This window comes from Mustelus asterias, chromosome 31 (assembly GCF_964213995.1).
Source record: "Mustelus asterias chromosome 31, sMusAst1.hap1.1, whole genome shotgun sequence".
NCBI lineage: Eukaryota > Metazoa > Chordata > Chondrichthyes > Carcharhiniformes > Triakidae > Mustelus > Mustelus asterias.
In genome coordinates, this window is record NC_135831.1 from 2,582,539 (window position 1) to 2,600,388 (window position 17,850).

The 17,850-nt window shown below is 52.5% G+C and overlaps 1 protein-coding gene across 2 annotated transcripts in view; it reads right to left on the minus strand.

The window, feature by feature from the left end:
* Window positions 1-6,445: 6,445 nt before the first annotated feature.
* The window catches only part of pelp1 (proline, glutamate and leucine rich protein 1), a 63,966-nt gene continuing 52,561 nt past the window's right edge, over window positions 6,446-17,850 (minus strand). For both annotated transcript variants that reach the window (XM_078200826.1, XM_078200827.1), the window contains exons 16-17: window positions 16,049-17,536; window positions 6,446-6,988 (exon numbers count right to left, since the gene is read on the minus strand). In XM_078200826.1, coding sequence (XP_078056952.1) covers window positions 6,878-6,988; window positions 16,049-17,536 — 1,599 coding nt within the window. In that variant the 3' untranslated portion in view covers window positions 6,446-6,877. The remainder of the gene's footprint in view (window positions 6,989-16,048; window positions 17,537-17,850) is intronic.

Here is a 17,850-nt window from a genome sequence, read left to right on the forward strand (position 1 = left end):
TTATTCAGTCGAAGTCAGTGATAAATAAAGGGGCTACAGGCGGTGCTATTTGTTGGTGGAGAATTGTGGGTGGAGTTGGATCAAAGAAATAAAGGTGTTTTATAAAGAAGCGGAACTCGGGTCTCCTTCACTGAACTGCAACTGAGAGAATCAAATAATATTTACTCTGTTACTCCCCACAAAACTAGGATCAATGTAGCATGGTGATGCACATCAATTGGACACGAGGCTCAAAGCTTCGGTAAAAGAAGGCTTTTATTAACTAACAATGGAACTATCAGAACTTTAACACACTATCCCAGACTGAAGGGGTCCCGTCCGAGCAGGGGGTCTTATACCTCTCCCAGGAGGCGGAGCCCGACTGGGATGTGCCACAACAGTAACAACCACAGGTGTATCAATCCCACCCTAGCCCAACAACAACATTAGTACAATCCCACAGTAACCTATATACATTCCCGTAGTGCTGGCCAGCCCTGGCCCAGTACTATCCAGTGGGAACCAACGATGGTTCACCACATTCACCCCTCCTTTGAGAACAAAGGCCGGCGGGGTACGAAAACAGACTAAAATGTCAGCAGATTATACGTCCAGACGGTCTGGAGGACCGCACCGTCGTTGTGACCTCCTCAATACCGGCGGTGACACCGGAGTAGGTGCTTGCGGTGGCGTTCTCCCCAAAACAGCGTCCATCTGTTCTCCCATGGACTCACAGGCCGGTTGACCCTGATGAGACGGTAGTGCAGGGGATCCTGACACATTCTGCGGTGGCGACGATCTCCGGGGCTCAGGCAAGCTGTGCATTGGAGTAAAACTGTTAAGCACTGGTCCCAATGCTGTCCGCGCTACGTCCGGGGGGAGAAATAAGGGATAACGGATTCGTCACTGGGGGTATGGGAGCGACAGGAGTTGCTACGTCCCCTGCGGGCGCCAGGTCTCGTATCGAGACTGTGTCCTCTCGCCCGTCAGGATATGCCACATAGGCATACTGAGGGTTGGCGTGGAGGAGGTGGACCTGTTCGACCAAGGGGTCGGACTTGCGGGCCCTTACATGTCGCCGCAGAAGGACGGGTCCTGGGTACGTCAACCAGGCTGGTAAAGATATCCCCGAGGAAGACTTCCGAGGGAATGAGAACATCCTCTCGTGGGGAGTAGCATTGGTTGCCGTACACAGGAGGGAGCGAATAGAGTGAAACGCATCAGGGAGGACCTCCTGCCAACGGGAGACTGGAAGACCTTTGGATTTCAACGCCAATAGGATAGCCTTCCAGACTGTAGCATTCTCTCGTTCCACCTGTCCATTACCCCTAGGGTTGTAACTCGTGGTCCTACGAGAGGCAATCCCGTATGAGAGCAGGAATTGCCTCAAGTCATTGCTCATGAACGACGAGCCCCTGTCGCTATGGATATAGCTGGGGTACCCGAACAGGGTAAAAAGATCACGGAATGCCTTGATCACCGTGGCAGCCGATGTGTCCGAGCAGGGGACAACAAACGGGAACCGGGAGTACTCATCTATTATGTTCAGAAAGTACACGTTCCGATCCGTTGAGGGAAGGGGGCCCTTATAATCAACACTCAGCCTCTCGAAGGGGCGAGTTGCCTTGACCAAATGTGCCCGGTCAGGTCGGTAAAAGTGCGGTTTGCATTCCGCGCAAATCCGACAGCTCCTTGTCACCGACCTGACGTCCTCCACCGAGTAAGGCAGGTTGCGGGCTTTGACAAAGTGGTAGAGCCGAGTGACCCCAGGATGGCACAGATCATTATGGAGGGCGTTCAAGCGATCCTCCTGAGTACTAGCGCATGTTCCGCGCGAGAGGGCATCCGAGGGCTCATTGAGTTTCCCTGGACGATACATGATATCGTAGTTATAGGTGGAGAGTTCAATTCTCCACCGCAAGATCTTGTCATTCTTGATCTTGCCCCTCTGCGTGTTGTTGAACATGAACGCCACGGACCGCTGGTCCGTGATCAGGGTGAACCGTTTCCCCGCCAGGTAATGGCGCCAATGTCTGACGGCCTCCATAATGGCCTGGGCCTCCTTTTCCACCGCTGAATGCCGAATTTCATGGCCTTGGAGGGTGCGGGAAAAAAACGCGACGGGCCTGCCCGCCTGGTTAAGTGTGGCGGCCAGTGCGAAATCAGATGCATCGCTTTCCACCTGAAAAGGGATGGATTCGTCTCCCGCGTGCATCGTGGCTTTCCCGAAGTCGTGTTTCAATTCCTTGAAGGCCAATTGGGCCTCTGGCGTGAGTGGAAAAGCCGTGGACTTAATAAGCGGACGTGCTTTGTCCGCGTAGTTGGGAACCCGCTAAACCACTGTGCCACCCAATTTGAAAGCAAATATAGCACGGACAATCCACCTAACCTGCACATCTTGGACAGTGGGAGGAAATCAGAGCACCCGGAGGAAACCCACGCAGACGTGGGGAGGTGGCGGCACGGTGGTTAGCGCTGCTGCCTCACAGCGCCAGGGACCCGTGTTCGATTCCCGGCTCGGGTCACTGTCTGTGTGGCGTCTGTACATTCTCCCCGTGTCTGCGTGGGTTTCCTCCGGGTCTCCGGTTTCCTCCCACAGTACGAAAGTTAGGTGCATTGGCCGTGCTAAATTCTCCCTCAGTGTTACCCGAACAGGCACCGGAGTGTGGCGACTAGGGGGATTTTCACAGTAACTTCATTGCAGTGTTAATGACAGCCTACTTGTGACACCAGTAAAGAATTTAAAAAAGTGCAATAGTGGATATTTTGTCACATCTTTCCAGTCGGTAAGAATCCTGTAATCAGGATGTCTAATGTTCCTTTATTTAAAGTTGCTCCTTGCTGATGTCACATGTATTGGGATACAGTGAAAAGTATTGTTTCTTGCGCGCTGTACAGACAAAGCATACCGTTCATAGAGTACATAGGGGAGAAGGATTTGATTTGATTTATTATTGTCACATAAGACATAGGAGCAGAATTAGGCCACTCGGCCCATCGAGTCTGCTCCGCCATTCAATCATGGCTGATATTTTTCTCATCCCCGTTCTCCTGCCTTTTCCCCATAACCCCTGACCCCCTTATTAATCAAGAACCTATCTATCTCTGTCTTAAAGACACTCAATGACCCGGCCTCCACAGCCTTCTGCTGCAAAGAGTTCCACAGATTCACCACCCTCTGGTTGAAGAAATTCCCCCTCATCTCTGTTTTAAAGGATCGTCCCTTTAGCCTGAGGTTGTGCCCTCTGGTTCTAGTTTTTCCCACGAGTGGAAACATCCTCTCCACGTCCACTCTATCCAGGCCTCGCAGTATCCTGTAAGTTTCAATAAGATCCCCCCCCTCTCATCCTTCTAAACTCCAACGAGTACAGACCCAGAGTCCTCAACTCTAGTCCTCAGTCCTATTTTTAAGAAAAATATGCTCTGCCCAAGACCGCAAGGAACTACAAACGGTCGTGAATGTAGCCCAATCCATCACGCAAACCAGCCTCCCATCCATTGACTCTGTCTACACTTCCCGCTGCCTCGGCGAAAAGCAGCCAGCGTAATTAAGGACCCCACACAACCCCGGACATTCTCTCTTCCACCTTCTTCCTTCGGGAAAAAGATACAAAAGTCTGAGGTCACGTACCGACCGACTCAAGAACAGCTTCTTCCCTGCTGCTGTCAGACTTTTGAATGGACCTACCTCGCATTAAGTTGATCTTTCTCTACACCCTAGCTATGACTGTAACACTACATTCTGCACTCTCTCCTTTCCTTCTCTATGAACGGTATGCCTTGTCTGTCTAGCGCGCAAGAAACAATACTTTTCACTGTATCCCAATACATGTGACAATAATAAATCAAATCCTTCTCCCCTATGTCGTTTCCTGTTGACACTGAGGAAGAACAGGGAAGTGGAAATTTCTTTCTGAATGATAATCAAATTATCGTTGTAACCCCGCAAGCACAGGGAAAATGTGCAAAGTCTACACAGTATATATACACCTCTACTTTCTCAGAAGACTAAGGAAATTTGCCATGTCAGCTACGACTCTCACCAACTTTTACAGATGCCCCATAGAAAGCATTCTTTCTGGTTGTATCACAGCTTGGTCTGGGCTCCTGCTCTGCCCAAGACTGCAAGGAACTACAAAGGGTCGTGAATGTAGCCCAATCCATCACGCAAACCAGCCTCCCATCCATTGACTCTATTTACACTTCCCGCTGCCTCGGGAAAAGCAGCCAGCGTAATCAAGGACCCCACACACCCCGGACATTCTCTCTTCCACCTTCTTCCGTCGGGAAAAAGATACAAAAGTCGGAGGTCACGTACCAACCGACTCAAGAACAGCTTCTTCCCTGCTGCTGTCAGACTTTTGAATGGACCTACCTCGCATTAAGTTGATCTTTCTCTACACCCTAGCTATGACTGTAACACTACATTCTGCACTCTCTCCTTTCCTTCTCTATGAACGGTATGCTTTGTCTGTATAGCGCGCAAGAAACAATACTTTTCACTGTATGCTAATACATGTGACAACAATAAATCAAATCAACCGTTCCTCATACGATAAGCTCTTTGTTCCAGGGATCATTCTTGTGAACCTCCTCTGGACCCTTTCCAAGGCCGGCACATCCTTCCTGAGATACGGGGCCCAAAACTGCTCATAATACTCCAAATGGGGTCTGACCAGAGCCTTATACAGCCTCAGAAGAACATCCCTGCTCTTGTATTCTAGCCCTCTCGACATGAAGGCTAACATTGCATTTGCCTTCCTAACTGCCAACTGAACCTGCACGTTAACCTTAAGAGAATCTTGAACAATGACTCCCAAGTCCCTTTGTGTTTCTGATTTCCTCAGCATTTCCCCAGTTGGAAAATAGTCCATTCCTCCTTCCAAAGAGCAGAACCTCACACTTTCCCACATTGTATTCCATCTGCCACTTCTTTGCCCACTCTCCGAACCTGTCCAAGTCCTTCTGCAGCCCCCCCTGCTTCCTCAATACTACCTGTCCCTTGACATATCTTTGTATCATAATTGTCCCATGTATTGGGATAGAGTGAAAATTATTGCTTCTTGCGCGCTACATAGACAAAGCATACCGTTCAGAGAGTACAGAGCGGAGAAGGGAAGGAGAGAGTGCAGAATGTAGTGTTCCAGTCACAAAGAGGGTGTAGAGAAAGCTTAATCTATGGTCGGTCCATTCAAGTCTTATGGCAGTAGGGAAGAAGGTGTTCTTGGGTCGGGAGAAGGTGGAAGAGAGAATGTCCGGGGTGCGTGGGGGGGTCCTTGATTATGCTGGCTGCTTTTCCCCGAGGCAGCGGGAAGTGTAGACAGAGTCAATGGATGGGAGGCTGGTTTGCGTGATGGATTGGGCTACATTCACGACCTTTTGTAGTTCCTTGCGGTCTTGGTCAGAGCTGGAGTTTTGTTCAGTTTATTTATTTCATAGTGTCACAAGTAGGCTTACATTAACTGCCAATCATAGAATCCGACAGCGCAGAAGGAGGCCATTCGGCCCATCGAGTCTGCATCAACCACAATCCCACCCAGGCCCTATCCCCATGCATTTGCCCTAGCTCGTCCCCCTGACACGAAGGGGCAATTTTAGCATGGCCAACGCACCTAACCTGCACATCTTTGGACTGAGGGGAAACCGGAGCACCCGGAGGAAACCCACACAGACACGGGGAGAATGTGCAGACTCCGCACAGTGAAGTTACTGTGAAAATCCCCTAGTCGCCACACTCCGGTGCCTGTTCGGGTAACACTGAGGGAGAATTTAGCACGGCCAATCCACCGAACCCTCACACTTTTGGATACTAAGGGGCAATTTAGCATGGCCAATCCCCCTAACCTACACATCTTTGGACACTAAGGGGCAATTTAGCATGGCCAATCCACCTAACCTGCACACTTTTGGACATGAAGGGGCAATTTAGCATGGCCAATCCCCCTAACCTACACATCTTTGGACACTAAGGGGCAATTTAGTATGGCCAATCCACCAAACCCGCAGATCTTTGGACACTAAGGGGCAATTTAGCACGGCCAATCCACCTAACCCGCACATCTTTGGACAGTAAGGGGCAATTTAGCATGGCCAATCCACCTAACCCGCACATCTTTGGACACTAAGGGACAATTTAGCACGGCCAATCCACCTAATGGCACATCTTTGGACTGTGGGAGGAAACCGGAGCACCCGGAGGAAACCCACGCAGAGACTGGGGAGAACGTGCAAACCCCACACAGACGGACAGTGACCCAAGCCGGGAATCAAACCTGGGTCCCTGGCGCTGTGAGGCAGCAGCGCTCACCACCGTGCCACCCTAACAAGTTGGGACACGTCTGGAAAGGATGCTTTCTGTGGTGCATCTGAGCAAGTGTTTGCGCGAATGAGGTTAAGGAGTGTTCGGGTGCAGAATGTCCGAGTGCCGAGACTAGGTGGAATGGCAAGAAATTCAGTGCCAGCCGCTGCATGGGTTTTGCGTGTTTATTGGTTCCATCGCTGTGTACATAAGGCTCAGGTTCCGCCCTATTGGCAATTCTGTTCAGATTCTTTCACACGTATAAAAAAAACATAGAAATATGTGCGCAGAGACAAGGAAGGAAAACATGTCGAGAGCTCTGCCACACCACACGCCCCCCCCTTCCCCTACACCCCAGTCATGCAACCTCGAGAGAGGCTGTAAGTAAAACCAGCTGATGGCCGATCCCTCCCCCCCACCAATCCCCTCCCAAACACACACAAAATGAGCAGAGCACCAAAGGAGTCCTGGTCACTGCACCCACTCCGTGATTCAGTATGCTCTGTGTTGTGTCTCAATATCCCCCCCTCCCCTGGCCCCCTGCTGAGATAAGTGGAGCTGTCGGCGCCTCGGCCATCTCGAGCGCCACAGGGAACGCGCTCAGCTGCTGGTGCTGGGCCCCGCTGCCGCCCCCGCCATCTCCACCTCCTCCTCGTCCGGCGGGCAGTCCACGAAGTCGGCCAACATGGCCGCTGTAGGGTCGTCTTGGCCCTGAGGGGGGGCGGGGGAGAGAAAGAGAGAGGAACATGCAAGTGAATGAATGTAGAAAGCCTCGACAAGTGCAGCCACCCGTCCGTTCAGTGGTCTACAATACACCCAGGAACGGGCGGAATAGGTTCTCGACCGGGACAGAAAATCCACCCGGAATACAATCAGCAGTGCTCGAGACAATCATAGAATCCCAACGGCGCAGAAGGAGCCCAACTGGCCTATCGAATCTCCGGCAGAGCACTACCCCCATATTTATCCTGCTCATTCCCTAACCCGCACATCTTTGGACACTAAGGGGCAATTTAGCATGGCCAATCCACCTAACCCGCACATCTTTGGACACTAAGGGGCAATTTAGCATGGCCAATCCACCTAACCTGCGCATCTTTGGACACTAAGAGGCAATTTAGCATGGCCAATCCACCTAACCTGCGCATCTTTGGACACTAAAGGGCAATTTAGCATGGCCAATCCACCTAACCTACACATCTTTGGACACTAAAGGGCAATTTAGCATGGCCAATCCACCTAACCTGCACATCTTTGGACACTAAGGGGCAATTTAGCATGGCCAATCCACCTAACCTACACATCTTTGGACACTAAGGGACAATTTTGCATGGCCAATCCACCTAACCTACACATCTTTGGACACTAAGGGGCAATTTAGCATGGCCAATCCACCTAACCTACACATCTTTGGACACTAAAGGGCAATTTAGCATGGCCAATCCACCTAACCTACACATCTTTGGACACTAAGGGGCAATTTAGCATGGCCAATCCACCTAACCTACACATCTTTGGACACTAAAGGGCAATTTAGCATGGCCAATCCATCTAACCTACACATCTTTGGACACTAAGGGGCAATTTAGCATGGCCAATCCACCTAACCTACACATCTTTGGACACTAAAGGGCAATTTAGCATGGCCAATCCACCTAACCTACACATCTTTGGACACTAAGGGGCAATTTAGCATGGCCAATCCACCTAACCTACACATCTTTGGACACTAAGGGGCAATTTAGCACGGCCAATCCACCTAACCTACACATCTTTGGACACTAAAGGGCAATTTAGCATGGCCAATCCACCTAACCTGCACATCTTTGGACATTAAGGGATAGTTTAGCCTGGCCAATCCCCCTAACCCGCACATCTTTGGACATTAAGGGATAGTTTAGCCTGGCCAATCCCCCTAACCCGCACATCTTTGGACATTAAGGGTCAATTTAGCATGGCCAATCCATCTAACCTGCACATCTTTGGACACTAAGGGGCAATTTTGCATGGCCAATCCCCCTAACCTGCACATCTTTGGACACTAAGGGACAATCTAGCATGGCCAATCCACCGAACCAAATGGCCTACTCCTGCTCCTAGTTCTTATTAAATTAAGGTGTGAATGCTGCCCACTTCAGTCGTTCTGCTGCCCCGGGGAAGTTCTCATATGTTAAAGGACTAAACACCTGCGATGCCCGACTCTGATCCAGGTTCCTTCAACTGCCCCGCGTAGGATTATCCGGACTCACTTCCAGTCATGCATTTCATTTTGTTCACAGAGCCTAAAAACTAGGAGCAGGAGTAGGCCATCTGGCCCCTCGAGCCTGCTCCGCCATTCAATAAGATCATGGCTGATCTTTTCGTGGACTCAGCTCCACTTACCCGCCCGCTCACCATAACAAAGAACAGTACAGCACAGGAAACAGGCCCTTCGGCCCTCCAAGCCTGTGCCGCTCCTTGGTCCAACTAGACCAATCGTTTGTGTCCCTCCATTCCCAGGCTGCTCATGTGACTATCCAGGTAAGTCTTAAACGATGTCAGCGTGCCTGCCTCCACCACCCTACTTGGCAGCGCATTCCAGGCCCCCACCACCCTCGGTGTGAAAAACATCCCTCTGATGTCTGAGTTATACTTCGCCCCTCTCACCTTGAGCCCGTGACCCCTCGTGATTGTCACCTCCGACCTGGGAAAAAGCTTCCCACTGTTCACCCTATCTATCCCCTTCATAATCTTGTACACCTCTATTAGATCTCCCCTCATTCTCCGTCTTTCCAAGGAGAACAACCCCAGTCTACCCAATCTCTCCTCATAGCTAAGACCCTCCATACCAGGCAACATCCTGGTAAACCTTCTCTGCACTCTCTCTAACGCCTCCATGTCCTTCTGGTAGTGCGGCGACCAGAACTGGACGCAGTACTCCAAATGTGGCCTAACCAGTGTTCTATACAGCTGCAACATCAGACTCCAGCTTTTATACTCTATACCCCGTCCTATAAAGGCAAGCATACCATATGCCTTCTTCACCACCTTCTCCACCTGTGTTGCCACCTTCAAGGATTTGTGGACTTGCACACCTAGGTCCCTCTGTGTTTCTATACTCCTGATGACTCTGCCATTTATTGTATAACTCCTCCCTACATTATTTCTTCCAAAATGCATCACTTCGCATTTATCCGGATTAAACTCCATCTGCCACCTCTCCGCCCAATTTTCCAGCCTATTTATATCCTGCTGTATTGCCCGACAATGCTCTTCGCTATCCGCAAGTCCAGCCATCTTCGTGTCATCCGCAAACTTGCTGATTACACCAGTTACACCTTCTTCCAAATCATTTATATATATCACAAATAGCAGAGGTCCCAGTACAGAGCCCTGCGGAACACCACTGGTCACAGACCTCCAACCGGAAAAAGACCCTTCGACCACTACCCTCTGTCTCCTATGGCCAAGCCAGTTCTCCACCCATCTAGCCACCTCTCCTTGTATCCCATGAGCCTTAACCTTCTTAACCAACCTGCCATGTGGGACTTTGTCAAATGCCTTACTGAAATCCATATAGACGACATCCATGGCCCTTCCTTCATCAACCTTTTTTGTCACTTCATTCCTTTACTGTTCAAAAATCTATCTATCCTTGCCTTAAAAACATTCAATGAGGGAGCCTCAACTGCTTCACTGGGCAGGGAATTCCACAGATTCACAACCCTTTGTGTGAAGAAGTTCCTCCTCAACCCAGTCCTAGAGTCCTGGGGCATAGATCAGCTAGATAGTCAATATCTTTTCCCAATCGTAGGGGAGTCTAAAACTAGAGGGCACAGGTTTAAGGTGAGAGGGGAGAGATACAAAAGTGTTCAGAGGGGCAATTTTTTCACACAGAGGGTGGTGAGTGTCTGGAACGAGCTGCCAGAGGTAGTAGTAGAGGCGGGTACAATTTTGTCTTTTAAAAAGCATTTAGACAGTTACATGGGTACGATGGGTAGAGAGGGATATGGGCCAAATGCGGGCAATTGGGATTAGCTTAGGGGTTTAAAATAAAAGGGGCAGCATGGACAAGTTGGACCGAAGGGCCTGTTTCCATGCTGTAAACGTGAGGTGATTCATTTTGGTAGGACTAATTTAAATGTGGATTACAGGGTCAAAGGTAGGGTTCTGAAGACTGGAGGAACAGAGAGATCTTGGGGTTCATATCCGCAGATCTCTGAAGGTTGCCACTCAAGTGGATAGAGCTGTGAAGAAGGCCTATAGTGTGTTAGCTTTTATTAACAGGGGGTTGGAGTTTAAGAGCCGTGGGGTTATGCTGCAACTGTGCAGGACCTTGGTGAGACCACATTTGGAATATTGTGTGCAGTTCTGGTCACCTCACTATAAGAAGGATGTGGAAGCGCTGGAAAGAGTGCAGAGGAGATTTACCAGGATGCTGCCTGGTTTGGCAGGTAGGTCTTATGAGGAAAGGTTGAGGGAGCTAGGGCTGTTCTCTCTGGAGCGGAGGAGGCTGAGGGGAGACTTAATAGAGGTTTATAAAATGATGAAGGGGATAGATAGAGTGAACGTTCAAAGACTATTTCCTCGGGTGGATGGAGCTATTACAAGGGGGCATAACTATAGGGTTCGTGGTGGGAGATACAGGAAGGATATCAGAGGTAGGTTCTTTACGCAGAGAGTGGTTGGGGTGTGGAATGGACTGCCTGCAGTGATAGTGGAGTCAGACACTTTAGGAACATTTAAGCGGTTATTGGATAGGCACATGAAGCACACCAGGATGATAGGGAGTGGGATAGCTTGATCTTGGTTTCAGATAAAGCTCGGCACAACATCGTGGGCCGAAGGGCCTGTTCTGTGCTGTACTGTTCTATGCTCTAAACCTCTTTGACTCTAAATCTGCTCCCCCTTATTTTGAGGCCATGCCCCCTAGTTCTAGTTTCACCCGCCGGTGGAAACAACTTCCCTGCTTCTATCTTATCTATTCCCTTCATAATCTTATATGTTTCTATAAGATCTCCCCTCATCCTTCAGAATTCCAATGAGTATAGCCCCAGTCTACTCAGTCTCTCCTCATAAGCCAACCCTCTCAACTCCGGAATCAACCCGGTGAATCTCCTCTGCACCCCCTCCAGTGCCAGTATATCCTTTCTCAAGCAAGGAGACCAAAACTGTACACAGTAACTCCAGGTGTGGCCTCGCTGGCACCTTGTACAGCTGCAACGTAACGGGTGGGTTTATCACAGGCAAGTGGTGGCCATTTGCTGCCCATTTCTAACCTCCCATCCAAGGCGGCGGCAAGATCGGGTAACCTGCTTTCCCTACCAGGGTTGCTGCCAGGTTTTCGATCACGCGCCCCAATCGCTGGGCACTTGCGACCAACTCGGGACCCACCTGTGGCCGTTACTCTGCCGTCACAGCTGGGACCGGACTACCCAAGAGCGACTTGCTGGCTGCCCAGTCCTTCCGAACACCTTGCAGAGGTGATCGGGCGCTACGCAAATCATAGAATCCTGACAGTACAGGAGGTGGCCATTTGGCCCATCGATCCGGCACTGACAACAATCCCACTCCGCCCCAGGGCAGCGGAACGACTGAAGTGGGCAGCATTCGTGCCTCAATTTAATAGGAACCTAAGAACTAGGAGTAGGCTATTTAGTTAGGTCCCACATATTTACCTTGCTAGTCCCCTCACCCCCCCCCGAAACTAGGGTCAACTTCGGAAGCAACCTCGTGAATCTCCTCCGCACGGTGGCACAGGACGGCACGGTGGCACAGGACGGCACGGTGGCACAGTGGTTAGCACTGCTGCCTCACAGCTCCGGAGGCCTGGGTTCGATTCCCGGCTCAGGTCACTGTCTGTGTGGAGTTTGCACATTCTCCCCGTGTCTGCGTGGGTTTCCTCCGGGTGCTCCGGTTTCCTCCCACACTCCAAAAACGTGCGGGTTAGGTGCATTGGCCGTGCTAAATTGCCCCTTCGCGTCCCAGGATGTGTAGGTTAGAGGGGTAAATGTGTGGGGTTGTGGGGATAGGGCCTGGGGTGGGATTATTGTCGGTGCAGACAATAATGGCCTCCTTCTGTACTGTAGGGTTTCTATGAGTCTATGAACTTAGCACGGCCAATCAACCTCATCCGCACATCTTTGTGGAGTGTGGGAGGAAACCCACGCAGACACGGGGAGAACGTGCAAACTCCTCACAGACAGTGACCCGAGTCGGGAACTGAACCCGGGGTCCCCGACGCTGTGAGGCAGCAGCGCTAACCACCGTGCCGCCCTGCAGAGTTCTTTCGGGTCCTCCCCTCCCCAGGAGCCCAAATGTCTTCTATCCCTTCGCCACTGTGCCTTTAAGAAGTGTAATCTTTAATCAGGTTCGCTGCGGCTTGTAAGCAACCTTATTCTTCTTTGTTATGGGCCTGAGTTGTCTGACCCGACATCCTTTTATTGTTGCCAGGGGCGGCACGGTAGCACAGTGGTTAGCACTGCTGCTTCACAGCTCCAGGGTCCCGGGTTCGATTCCCGGCTCGGGTCACTGTCTGTGTGGAGTTTGCACATTCTCCTCGTGTCTGCGTGGGTTTCCTCCGGGTGCTCCGGTTTCCTCCCACAGTCCAAAGATGTGCGGGTTAGGTTAATTGGCCAGGTTAAAAAAATTGCTCCTTAGAGTCCTGGGATGCGTAGGTTAGAGGGATTAGTGGGTAAAATATGTGGAGATAGGGCCTGGGTGGGATTGTGGTCGGTGCAGACTCGATGGGCCGAATGGCCTCCTTCTGCACTGTAGGGTTTCTATGATTTCTATGAACAGGCTTAGAAACAGAGAAAAACGACAGCACAAACAGGCCCTTCGGCCCACAAGTTGTGCCGAACATATCCCTACCTTTTAGACCTACCTATAACCCTCCATCCTATTACGCTCCATGTACTCATCCAGGAGTCTCTTAAAAGACCCTATTGAGTTTGCCTCCACCACCACTGACGGTAGCCGATTCCACTCGCCCACCACCCTCTGTGTGAAAAATTTCCCCCTAACATTTCCCCTGTACCTACCCCCCAGCACCTTAAACCTGTGTCCTCTCGTAGCAGACATTTCCACCCTGGGAAAACGCCTCTGAGAGTCCACCCGATCTATGCCTCTCAACATCTTACACACCTCTATTAGGTCTCCTCTCATCCTACGTCTCTCCAAGGGGAAAAGACCGAGCTCCCTCAGCCTATCCTCATAAGGCTTCTTGCTTTATTTTTAACTTGGGCCTAATGCAGTGCCCTGGAGTTTTTATGATCCTTTTGAATTGTTGGGGGAAGACTGTATGGATTGGTCTGGCGTTTTTTCCCGGACAGTTTTTTTTCCCCCCAATCGGGAAATCCGGAGCTTTTTCCTTGCAGTTTGGATAGTTAGGAGCTGTTAGGACTGCAAGTAGTGTTTCCGTCTCTCTCCTTGAGATTGGAAATGTAGCTTTGGGTGGCTGGCTTGCGAGCAACTAGAGGCAAGGAGTGCCTCTGTTTCCGGAAGTGGTTTGCTTGCTAAAAGCTGGAGGTCAGCACTCCCTATCGCGACCTCGAGGTGAGCTGGGAGTTACAGGACAGAGTTTCAATTCTGCATCCAAAGGGCCCAAATGGCAGCAGGGGTTGCAAAACTGCAAGATCCAACATCACTTGCTTACTTCCTGCGCTGAACCCAAATCATAGGATCATAGAATCCCCACAGTGCAGAAGGAGGCCGTTCAGCCCATCGAGTCTGCACCGACCACAATCCCACCCAGGCCCTATCCCCACAACCCCATGCATTTACCCTAGCTAGTCCCCCTGAGACTAAGGGGCAATTTAGCATGGCCAATCCACCTAACCCGCATGTCTTCCGGACTGTGGGAGGAAACCGGAGCACCTGGAGGAAACCCACGCAGACACGGGGAGGATGTGCAAACTCCGCACAGACAGTGACCCGAGCCGGGAATCGAACCCGGTTCCCTGACGCTGTGAGGCAGCAGTGCTAACCACCTGTGCCACTCCTAGGACGGGGGTGATGTATCTTTGTAGGGGGTATTGGTGCTGGAACAGTATTCATAACTGTTGAGGTATATACAATAGTGTTTGTAATTGTTAACAGCTATTGCCAATTGTTTTATGAAATGTTAACTGTATAAGACCCTCGTCAGACCCCACTTGGAGTACTGTGCTCAGTTCTGGTCGCCTCATTACAGGAAGGATGTGGAAAAGATTGAAAGGGTGCAGAGGAGATTTACAAGGATGTTGCCTGGATTGAGTGGCATGCCTTATGAGGATAGGCTGAGGGAGCTCGGTCTTTTCTCCTTGGAGAGACATAGGATGAGAGGAGACCTAATGTTTGCGTGTATAAGATGTTGAGAGGCATAGATCGGGTGGACTCTCAGAGGCTTTATCCCAGGGTGGAAATGGCTGCTTCGAGAGGACACAGGTTTAAGGTGCTGGGGGCGGGGGGGGGGGGGTAGGTACAGGGGAAATGTTAGGGGTAAGTTTTTCACACAGAGGGTGGTGGGCGAGTGGAATCGGCTGCCGTCAGTGGTGGTGGAGGCGAACTCAATAGGGTCTTTTAAGAGACTCCTGGATGAGTACATGGGGCGTAATAGGATGGAGGGTTATAGGTAGGCCTGAAAGGTAGGGATATGTTCGGCACAACTTGTGGGGCCGAAGGGCCTGTTTTGTGCTGTAGTTTTTCTATGTTTCTATGTATTCTTAAATAAACTTTGTTTTATCAAAAGCTCCCGAGTGGGTCATTTGAATCATACCTGGAGTGAAGCATCTTATGCTTACAAATTCAAAAGGCAAAACTTATGGTCCAGGCTGACTTCACGAAACACCTTGGAGCTTCTGACCTGGGTTACAACACCCCAAGGCGGCACAGTGGTTAGTGCTGCTGCCTCACAGCGCCAGGGACCTGGGTTCGATTCCCGGCTCGGGTCACTGTCTGTGTGGAGACTGCACATTCTCCCCGTGTCTGCGTGGGTTTCCTCCGGGTGCTCCGGTTTCCTCCCACAGTCCGAAAGACGTGCCGGTTAGGGTGCATCGGCCGTGCTAAATTCTCCCTCCGTGTTACCCGAACAGGCCCTGGGTTGTGGCGACGAGGGAAATCTCACAGTAACTTCACTGCAGTGTTAATGTAAGCCTTACTTAAAAAGTTAAAACAAAAGTTTTATTTATCAGTCACCACAAGTGAGGCTGACATTAACACTGCAATGAAGTTACTGTGAAAAGCCCCCCGTGGCCACACACCGGCGCCTGTTCGGGTAACACTGAGGGAGAATTTAGCACGGCCAAAGCACCCTAACCAGCACGTCTTTGTGGGAGGAAACCGGAGCACCCGGAGGAAACCCACGCAGACACGGGGAGAACGTGCAGACTCCGCACAGGCAGTGACCCGAGCCGGGAATCGAACCCGGGTCCCTGGCGCTGTGAGGGTAACCCCGGACTTGTGACTAATAAATAAACAGAATACTAAATACCATCTCCTTGCCACCTGGGGTGGGATCTGTTGCCATCTTGTTTTTTTGCTCATGCCGAGAGAGTGGCTGAGAATGTCCGTCTGGGAAGCTCTGGGACGAGGAGAGGGGGCTTTACACTTGGGTGGGCCGTGAGTGAGGCCTTTCCTTACCCTCAAGCACCACCTGTAGTTAATGCCCGATTTTCACACGGATGTTGGCATTCTCCTGGTGATTGCATTTTTAGCACACAGAGGGGGGGATTGGCTCTCTTAACCGCGTTTATTGTTGCAGACGTCTTTAAACATCACCCCTAGCGTAACTACCAGGCACGGACATCTTACCTCAGCCTCATCCCCTCTTGCAGTGGCCGCTTCCTCGTCTTTTTGCTCAGTTGTGCCTTCCTCTGCCATTGCCTCGGTGGCGTCCGTGGCTTGAGTGACGCTCCCCTTCTCCGTTTTCTCCTCTGGTTCATCCACGCTCGGCGCGCTGCCTTTGTCTGACGCCGCTTCGGCCCAGCCCTCCGGTGCGGTAACGTCCGCTTTGTCCCCGTCCGGTGCTGCGCTGGCCGCCGGCCGGCACGCCTCCCCCGGCTCCTCCCACGGCGCCGCTTCCTCCGCCGGCTCCCCCGGCGACTTGGTCACCTGCTCCTCCTCCTGCGCGGTGGGCGGCTCCGCCTCGCCGGGTTGCTCCTCCTCCTCCTGTCGGATTCCCGGGGGACCCTCCTGCGGCCCCTCGATCGGCGCCTCCTCCTGCCGGGCGCTTGGAGGGTGGTGGGGCTCGCTGCGCAAGAGCGGCGGGCGGGCTTTGGCCAGACCCTCGTCCGGCGCTGGGACGGCGAGGGGCATCGCCTCGCCGATTTCCAAAACCTGCACCGTCAGCTCCGGGGGAGGTTCGTCCCCTTCCTCGGACATCCCATCCTGGTGATGCTCGTACATCTCGTCTTCCTCCTCATCCTCCTCCAGCTCGTCCATCTCCTTGTAGTCCATCTCATCGTCCTCCTCCTCCTCCTCCATCTCCCCCTCTTCAAAGTCTTCCTCATCCTCGAAATCCTCCTCATCTTCCTCCTCCTCGTCGTAGTACTCGCCATCCTCGGGATACTCCTCCCCTTCCTCGTCCTCGCTGCTGTTGATGTTGATGACCGTCAGGTTTTCGTCCAGCTCCTGGGAGTCGGGCGCGGGCTCCTCCGGCTGGGCCGGAGGCTGGACGGGGGCCGGAGGCTGGACAGGGGCGGCGGTGGGCGGCTGGCTCCGAGGCGGGGGCGAGGCCGCCGCCACCACCACCTTCTCGATCTCCTCCGGCGCCGCCTCCTCCTTGGGGTCGGGGGCGCGCTGGGGCAGCAGACCCTCTGGGACGATCATGATACTGTCGTCGGAGTCGCTCTCCAGGGAGATCTCCACGTCCGTGTCCTCCTCCTTGTCGTAACGCACGAAGACCGGCCGGTGGCCGCCATTCCCGAAGACGGCCTCGTCGTCGGTCCGGCCGAGGTCGGCTGCCGCCATCTCGCTCTCCGTCTCCCCCCCGGGGGCGTGGTTCTCCGCCGGCGCCGCGCCGGCCTGCGCCAGGGGGAGGCGGGCGGGCACCGGCAGGCCGGCGACGCGCCCCTGCGGGGGCAGGCCCGCCAGGGGGTCAGGGTGCGGGCGGGCCGGAGGGGCGGGCAGGTGGAACGTGGGCACTTGAGGCTGCCGGGCGGGCGCCGGCAGCTCGGGCGCCGGCGGTTTGAAGGCTGCCGCGATGAGGCTGGCAGTGTTGAGGGGCATTTGCAGAGAGGGCACTCGCGGGTGGATTAAGCAGTTGCAGATGACCAGCGCTTCGGAGCAGAAAACCGACACCTGAAAGACAAAAAACAAAACCATAACCTTTCGTCTTAATGAGAGGAACCTTCAGCCTCCAGCTTTCCACCCCATTCTAAACCTTGCACTGGAATGGTGGCACGGGCGGCATGGGTGGCACAGCGGGTTAACGCCGCTGCCTCACCGCGCCAGGCCCGCGGGTTCGATTTCCGGCACGGGTCACTGTCTGTGTGGTGTCTGCACATTCTCCCCGTGTCGGCGTGGGTTTCCTCCGGATGCTCCGGTTTCCTCCCACACTCCGAAAGACGTGCTGGTTACGGAGGCGGGGTGGATTGGCCACGCCAAACAATCCC